The sequence below is a fragment of the Pundamilia nyererei genome, unplaced genomic scaffold, assembly GCF_000239375.1.
Source record: "Pundamilia nyererei isolate P.nyererei 1_Seehausen unplaced genomic scaffold, PunNye1.0 scaffold00622, whole genome shotgun sequence".
NCBI classification, from domain to species: domain Eukaryota; kingdom Metazoa; phylum Chordata; class Actinopteri; order Cichliformes; family Cichlidae; genus Pundamilia; species Pundamilia nyererei.
Window position 1 is genome coordinate 1 of NW_005188023.1, and position 8,753 is coordinate 8,753.

An 8,753-nucleotide genomic window follows, 5' to 3' on the forward strand; every position below is an offset into this window, starting at 1 on the left:
AATGACGGTGCACATCGCACATTAGTTGTGCCGCTTCTTAATGACAGTATCTTAGCTAACAACCCCAACTACCAGATTCAACTTGTAATTGGCTAAAAAATAACTTCGCCTACCGGTGAGAGGGACGTTGCTAGCTGGTAGTTCTTTCAAGCGATGTTGAAATTTTCACATTCCGACACTTCAAATGCTTCAGGAGCTTTCTGCTCAGCGCAGCATCAGCACCACGGAAATACACGGATACATCCGTAGACTCGAGACAGAATTCACAATGGGTTTTCGGGGCTTTCAGGTGTTTGGATCAATGTTTTCTTTTCTGATCAAACCAGAAAGCTTTAATGAGCAGCTGGATTTGTCTCGCATTAACTGGTTGGACACAGAGGACATCAAAATGCAGCTGATTGAACTGAAAAGCTCGACTCTGTGGGGGTCAAAGTTTGTAGAATTACGGACGCAGCTGGAATCCACTGCTGTGCGTGTTCATGGAGCTGCATGTTCACCTGCTGGACATCACTACCTGACAAGTTTAACTGTCTTCAGAACATTGCAGAGGCCTTATTGACAGTGTTTGGCTCTACATGTCTGTGTGAGCAGATTTTCTCTCACACGAGTCCTCAGGTAGCCTCTGAATGCTGGACACTGGGAGACCTGTGTGTCTGAGTGGGAGACCAGAGATCACAGTAACATGTGTGTCTCTGTATTAACAAACATGCCATATTGGCCCAGTTTATTTTTCTTATCATTGTTGTGAGGAGACTGTCATGATATGAGTGAACAGTTGTTGTTTAAGGTGCAGTTCATGTGGAAGCCACCGGAGGGTGGTGTGGAGATAATAAAAAAGTGATGGCTAAAACCTAAGACGGTGTCATGTCTGCTCCCTGAAGCAATATCGTAACAGAGACCATAAATAGCATTTGGATTTTCTGTTGTACAGTTCATTTGCTGTTATGGATAAAAAGTGTCTTTTTTTGTTTCCAAACAGCTGATAAATATTCGCTGACAGCTGCCAACATCTGTGAACATAATTTTATAAAGTGGTTCTATATAGTAAGTAACTGTTAATATAGAGCGTTATTAAATTTATTGCTAATGCAGTCATATGGCACACTGACTTCTGAGGGAATTTTAGATGCACTCATCATCAGAAAGGTTGCCGACCCCTGTAATAGATCCATACACTGATATATATAACGGAACAAAAAGTTCACCTGCTTTTATAGCCGGAACTTTATAATGTGACACACAGAGGAAACAGTCCTGGCGCTACGTCTAAGTTAGCCGCTTGTTGAAGCTGGAAAACGGTTGCATTCGCGTATAACAGAGAAATATTTGAGCTGTCAAAGTAACGATGTGTTCCGTTGAGTATTTGCGAGAGTTTGTTAGCGAGAGACTAACGGCTGCTGCTGAAGAGATATTCGGCGTCTTTGTTAAAACGATGGTCCAGAATGAGGCCGAGATCAGTCAGCGCAGACTGCAGGATATCACTGTGAAGTTCCCCAAAATAAAGTTACACAGAATCGGTAGGTAACGCTCCGATGGTGTTAATGAACCCAGAGTGGTACTGCTATGTGTTTGAGTACTGGTGAGCTGATGGACGGCGCTACCGAGCATGCTCACGTCTGTGTCTGTGATGTGATTCTTAGGTAAGCGTTAGTGAGGTTTGGGGTGTGTCCGAATTCAGGGGCTGCATCCTTTAAAGGACCCGGCCTGCCCGTGCACGAAAGACGGGAAGACCGGAAGTTAGCGGCTTCTGTAGGTCTAACCTAAGACGCGCGCCTCCTGTTGCCTAGCAACCGTGACAGTACCTGTTACACCCTTGGTGACCAGCATGCTCGATAGAAATAGAGAAAATCTTTATTTTGTGACTTTTATTGGAGAAGTTGAGATGTTTCAGTGTCCTGTGATGATTCACCACAGCCATGGGCTGAGTCACAACGGTAATGTTAACTTCCTACATTATTAAGCCTGCAGCTATTAATTATTTTCTAATGATTATACCATCAATTAATTGAGTAATCTGATAAGAAATACTTTTGTCTTATTAATGAGCAGTTATAAATATTCAAAAGAGAAACCAAAATGAATAGAATAAACTCCTCATTGGTTCCACTTTAGAAATTGCAATGTTTTAAACTACATACAACATCTATTTGTACGTGCCATATTTAATAAAAACAATTCTTGAAAGAAAACATTTTAAATAAATAAATTTTTATTTATATAGCACCTTTCAAGACAGAATCACAAAGTGCTGCACATAAGATTGCAAGTCTTGCTACTGAGTCCACAGTTCTTAATGTTAGGGGGGAGAGTTCCACAGTCTCGGGGCCACAGTGGCAAAAGCTCTGTCACCCTGAGTCCTCCTCTTAGTATTTTTTTATAGCAAGTAAGCCCTGATCAGACGACCTCAAAGACCTGCTAGGGACATCGGGCTGTAGCAGATCAAAGATGTAGGCTGGTGCCAGTCCGTGCACAGCTCTGTAGGTCAAGACCACGATCTTAAAATCGACTCTAAATGTAACAGGAAGCCAGTGTAACTGAGATAATAACGGTGTCACATGTGAGGACTTGCAGGATTTTGTCAAAAGCCGCGCTGCAGCGTTTTGCACAACCTGCAGCCGATCCAGTGAACCTTTGCTTAGACACATAAACAGCGAATTACAATAATCCAAGCGTGACGAAATAAATGCATCTATAGCGATCTCGAGTTCAGAGCGAGATAGAACCGGGCTTAGCTTAGCCACATTTCTTAAACGATAAAAACAAGACCGAGCCAGAGATTTCACATGCCAAGGTGTCAAAGGTGACACCTAAATTCCTGATAGAGGATTTAACACAAAGTGAGAGAGGACCGAGGGCTTTCACTATCTGCGATAGAAACCTATCAGGGGCGCATACGAGGACTTCGGTTTTCCCCTCGTTGAGTTGGAGGAAATTTGCAGCCATCCAACGTTTGATCAAATCTAAGCAATCATTCAGACGCTGAAGCTTAGATAAATCCCCGGGCATAAAAGAAACGTACAACTGAATATCATTAGCATAATTTTCTTAAATGCAAAAAAATACAAATAATCTCAAGTATGGTCAAAATCTATATGCAATCTAAACGCAGGCATAAAAAAATTAGTGTCGAGGATTATTTATGATCACATTGCTTGATGAATCGTAGTCCTTCATCTCTCTCCTTGCAGCTGGACGCTTGCAGAGGGAAGTCAAAAATGGCAGTTGACCAAAAATACCAGCAAACATTTATCAAGTATCAGTTAACCTGCGAGGTGAAAACACAATTTTGAGTTCGAATTGCATGGACTTGTTTTATATGTTTTAAACAAAGAGAAAGGGGAAACGGGACATCCTGCTGATATGTTCAGGTTGTATGATATAAGCATGACAAAAACAGAACAGAAACTGGGTGAGTGTTTCTCCATTCACTGTCAGTCTTGTTATTTGTTGCTCTATACAGGATGAGAACACATTCAACTAAAACACAGCATGGTTAAGTTAGTCCTTTGTTTTATCTTGGGATAAGGTGATGATTGATGATTTCTTAATCATCAATCATCCTCACGATTTAAATTTGTAGCGCTCTCAACCCCCAGAATTAACAGAATTTGGACAAACTGCCCGAAATGCATTGACAGAGATATTTCAGGGATATAGACTCAGTCTGCGCTCCATATGGGTTCATTGTTAAATGCGTTAGTTGTGATGACGGCACATTAACGCTGACAGCACTAAAAAAATATAAAGTCCCCAATTTGGGATTTCTTTGGCTTTAAACCAAATAAAAGAGGCAAACCTAAGGATGTAACCAAAGTGGTGTGCCGCTTGTGCAGACGTATAGTGCGAGCAAAGCTCTCAAACACGACTAACTGACATGAGCATGTACATGTCCACCATCCGGCTGAGTATGCTAGGCTATCACCAGCTTCTGCAGCTCTCTGAGGAGGGGCATTTGCTCGCAGATCAAAGAGGGTGCTGTTAAAACAGCGCTATTATTTTTTTTCTGTTGACTTCTATGAGCTCCATCATGATTAGCAAACCTAGTCATGGGAAAATAAATAAATAAATCGCCCTTGTAAACACTATCGTCGATATATTGTCCAATTGCCCAACCCTAGGCTGATCATTTTCATTTCTATCACACGATGTGGATCCTCTTGGTTCTAACACTCTATACTCCTTATCAGTATAGATCAGTGTTTCAGTACTAAGTATGAGTGTTTTTCTGTCATCACACATGTAACCTTGTTTTGTCCCTTTGTCTCGATAGACCTCCCACAACAACTTGTCATTAATAATAAAGATGAGGCTCTTATAGAGCAGCAGCAGCACTGTAACCAGGAAAGGAACTCCAGATTGGTCCAGGAGGAAGCAGAACCTCTCCTGATAAAAGAGGAGCAAGAGGAAGACTGTTCCAGTAAGCTGCTTGTATTAACAGAGACCAGCACCTTTATGGTGACTTTAACTAAATAGGAGTGGTTGATGAACCCGACCCAAACGTTAACCAGTTCCTCTCTCAAACTTCTCCTGTAGTGGACACCAGAGACCAGCAAGGAACTAAACATGTAGAAATGGGATCAACCACCAATGAGGAGCTGAAGCCAAAGAAGAAATGTCACAGAACCAAAAATTACAATGTGGACATCTCTCCCATGTCAGGGAGTCACTGTAACATGGACACAGGTAAGAAATCTGTACATATAACGATCGCTCCCAAGGCCCGGCCCCGACAAGCAGCAGCAGGATTATAACCATGTTTAAGCTCAACTTTTAAAATATCAAGTATTAAGTGTCTTTGGTGCCTAGATGAAAATCAGTCAGAGTGTAGCAATTAGACATCTGGTGCTTTTCTAAACAAATGTTCTTGCTGTTCAAGAATTGGACGACTTCCTGTCGTGTTTCTCTCTAAATGCTGCGTCCTCATCACCAGCTGTAGCCCTGGCATAGCTGCAGTGTGTCCAACCCAGTGAGAATAAGATCATCAGGATTATTGAACGGGAATATTGTTCATCAATCCTTTGTTCAGTTCAGTCTACTGATCCCTTTGACTGTGGCCTCCTCCGTTAGGCTCACGAGGTTAACCTGCTGGTTTACACTGTGCTGACCACAACTAAGAAGCTCACGTCTTGGTTTCTTAGACATGTTTCGTTTTGTTTTTCAGTCAGAGAAAACAAAATATCTACAATATTAAGTCGGGGTTAGAGGAACATTTCTCTGTAGCCACCACGTCACCATACGCTTCCCAAATGGTCAAAAGTAGAATTATAACATCACCGTACTCTCAGCAATATTCAAATTTTAAGTGGATGGTTCAACAAAAATGTGTTGATTCAGGAAGGACATTTGAGCCCCTTCACACGCAGAGAAAAGCTAGTTGGAAAACACTGGCAGCCATCTTGAAAACCCATCTTGTGGTTTGTTGTAGGTTCATGTTCAAATTTCTGTCCACTGTTCACTCTTTGTGTCTCTTTGTAAGTGAGGTTTATTTATTAAGCGCTTTTCATAGACAGGCAGTCACGAAGCGCTGAAAACAAAGGTAACAATAAAGAAAACATTAAGTAACAAAATAGACAATATAAACAATGCAAATTCAAAACAATTCAGAAGTGTTGATTAACAGAAGGCCTGTTTAAATAATAACGTTTTAACTGCTTTTTAAAGGATTCCACAGAGTCAACCAAACGTAACTGTGGCGGTACGACTGAAAGGCTCCGCCCCCTTTCGTCTTCAGTCGTGTTCGGGGAGAAACCAACAAACTCTGAGCCTGTGAGCGAAGACAACAAGTAGCAGAGTATTTTATAAGAAGCTGGGGCCATTTAGTGCGCTGTATGTTAAAACAAGAATTTCATCATCTATTGGGAGCCAGTGTGAAGAATATAAAATGGACTACCGTTAGCCAGAATTCATTTGTTTACATGTGAGCAGCTGATAATAGTTAAACTTTCTTTGTCCGGCCTAGCTTTCTGCTTCAGGCTTCGTGTGCGCTCACATAAAATGAGGTGTTTCATAAACAGATTACTCCAATCAGAAACTTTATCAGATGAAAATAATAAAATGTTGATTAAAGATCTGTACAGAATATAAAAAATGTGTTGCAAATAAGAGAAAATTCATTCTGCAGGGACTCTTTCATCTTGGGATTTTGAGCGTGAAGCAGTAAAATAAATATTTCAACTTAAGTTGATTGTGTTAATCCTGCTGTTTATTTTTAAAATGACAGCTGCACATTAGAGCGCTGAAGTTCGAACTAAAACATCTACCCTAACCTGGACCTACAACATGCTGCACACCAAACAGCTTCAGCTGAAGTGAAACCTGAACCCACTGGTGTTAACAATCCGTTGGCCGTCACAAAATTTGCTTAGATCTTCATTTGTATATGAATACAGCACTGACTGTTTTATGTGCCACTTTGTCTCTCCAGACCAGCTCCAGCAATATGTCTGCAAGGAGGAGGTTCTCGAGGACTTGTACCTCTTTAACCTGGAGAACTCTGGTCTGGATCAACAGGACGTTGGATCGGCTAAGATTAAGGAAGAATGGACGGAACTTTGCACAAGTCAGGAGAGACAGGAGCTTGTAATTGACCAGGAAACCAGTCCATTAACAGTAATTTATGAGGGAAAAAACTACTGCCAGCCGAAACCAAGCAGTCACCTGCTCCTCTCTCACAACTCTCTACATCAAAAAAGAACGTCCACAGATGAGAAACCATATTCTTGCAACACTTGTGGGAAAAGATTTAAATATGCATCAAAGCTAAAAATACACACGAGCATTCACACAGGTGAGAAGCCATTCTCGTGTGACGCATGTGGGAAAACATTCAGGAGAAAGGATAACTTGTTGGTCCATATAAGAACTCACACCGGTGAGAAGCCGTATTCCTGCAGCATTTGTGGGAAAGCGTTTAGAGACAGCTCAAATCTGATATATCACATTAGATTTCACACAGGTGAAAAGCGATACTCGTGTGAAACATGTGGGAAAAGATTTTATCATAAAGGCAATTTAACGGTGCACATGGTGACGCACACAGGTATAAAACCTTACCACTGCAAGATTTGTGGAAAAAGATTTGCTTGCTTAGCAAACTTGAAAATTCATGCAAGGACTCATACGGGTGAGAAGCCATATTCTTGTGCGACATGTGGCAAAACTTTTAGTCAGAGTACAAATCTGAAATTCCACACAAGAATCCACACAGGCGAGAAGCCGTATTCCTGTAAAACATGTGGGAAAAGTTTCATTCAAATGAGGGATTTGACCGTGCACATAAGGACTCACACGGGTGAGAAGCCCTACTCCTGTGTAACCTGTGGTAAGAGCTTCAGTCAGAACAGTCATTTGAATGTCCACATGAGAACTCACACAGGTGAGAGGCCATATTCTTGCAAAACTTGTGGTAAGACTTTCAGTCAAAATAGTCATTTGACTGTCCACATGGGGTCTCACACAAGTGAGAGTTTTTGCAAAACATTTGCAAAAACTTTTAGTCAAAATGAGAACTCACACAGCTGAGAGGCAGCGCCTTTGCAAATCTAGCAAAGGTTTCAGTTTCATGTCAGCAGTTGGCAAAGAATCACATTAAACTGGATCTCTACGCCGTTAGCTTCTTTACTTGAATCTGTGGAACATGCCAATGACAGCAGAGTTTGACAGGCATAAAAGAGTATTTTGCACCAACAAGGAGCTATTAGCTAAAAAAGTAGCATAGTGTGCAGTGTGTCCTTAAATAACCTGAAACTACACAAGAAAGTGTGGCAGTAATAGGGTGACTGTCAAACAGCCATTCTTAGAAAGGAACACTTCAAGGATGCTAAATTACCCAAGAACTAGACTGAAAATGAGCAGCAGCAGGGCATTTGGGGTGAGACTCCAAACCTTGGGTCAAAAGTCATACATGCATACAGGAGAGGGTAACAAAAGCCGTATGTAAAACATGGTGGAGGCTCTGTGGTGATTTGGAGCTGCATTTCAGCCAGTGGTGTAAGGGATCTTGTGTGGGATCATCTTATAAACCTTTTAAAACATGGCTTCAGCGTATATGTAAATATGTATATACATCTGTATATACAGATGTATATACCAGTATGGTACATGTACTGTATTGGTCCCAGTGTAGGTCATAGTGTGAGTTGTCACTGTGTGCTAAATTTGTATTCAAACACTAACTGAAACGTGTGTGAGTCTTGGAAACATTTAGCTGTTGAAAACCTTTTGTTTCTGTTTTTTGGTGAGTTCTGAACCTTTTTGTCCCACTTTGTTCCAGACTTCGAGTATAACATTAAAACTTGATTTGTGTCAAAACTACCTTTTAAACTAACTTCCTTTTGTCAACGAGGTTTCAATATTTACTTCCTTTTCTGATGGACTGACTTCAAATCTTTCTTTCTGTGTTTCAAAACAACACTGGATACAAATTCATGTGACCATTAGGTTCTGTACGGTAAACGTACACTGATACTAATGCAAACGGAAAACGTAACGTTCACGGTGGTCCAACAAAAATAAACACTATGTAGGAAAATCAAGCAAACTGGGATTTATAATAAATCATCCTGAAATAAACCCCATATGTGTGATGATGTTTGTGCAAATCTTCGTTCAGATTGGCCCAGCCGTTAAGGAGGAGGTGGGGTACGTACAGATGTGTACGTGCATACTTTGTGATTAGGGCCGGCTCTACGCTGGGGCAAGAGGGGGCAGCGGCCCCTTAAACAAACATCCTGCCCCGTTAAGTCAAACTTTTA

At 41.2% G+C, this 8,753-nt stretch overlaps 1 protein-coding gene across 2 annotated transcripts; it reads left to right on the forward strand.

Annotated features, from left to right (window-relative positions):
• Nucleotides 1–1,240: 1,240 nt before the first annotated feature.
• On the forward strand, nt 1,241–8,313 carry LOC102214030 (zinc finger protein OZF-like). 2 transcript variants are annotated; one of them, XM_005754665.1, is made up of 4 exons: nt 1,241–1,517; nt 4,271–4,417; nt 4,534–4,683; nt 6,425–8,313. In XM_005754665.1, exons 1-4 carry the CDS (start codon nt 1,346–1,348, stop codon nt 7,519–7,521), a joined length of 1,566 nt encoding a protein of 521 aa, XP_005754722.1. In that variant the 5' UTR covers nt 1,241–1,345; the 3' UTR covers nt 7,522–8,313. The 2 variants fall into 2 exon arrangements, with proteins under 2 accessions (XP_005754722.1, XP_005754723.1); XM_005754666.1 differs by lacking the exon at nt 1,241–1,517 and adding an exon at nt 1,771–1,934.
• Nucleotides 8,314–8,753: the final 440 nt, after the last annotated feature.

Coding starts and splice junctions, on each gene's coding strand:
- LOC102214030 (XM_005754665.1), top strand. CDS start 1,346: ATGTGTTCCGTTGAGTATTTGCGAGAGTTTGTTAGCGAGAGACTAACG. Junction 4,418..4,533: donor GCAAGAGGAAGACTGTTCCA/GTAAGCTGCTTG, acceptor CTTCTCCTGTAG/TGGACACCAGAGACCAGCAA. Junction 4,684..6,424: donor TCACTGTAACATGGACACAG/GTAAGAAATCTG, acceptor TTGTCTCTCCAG/ACCAGCTCCAGCAATATGTC.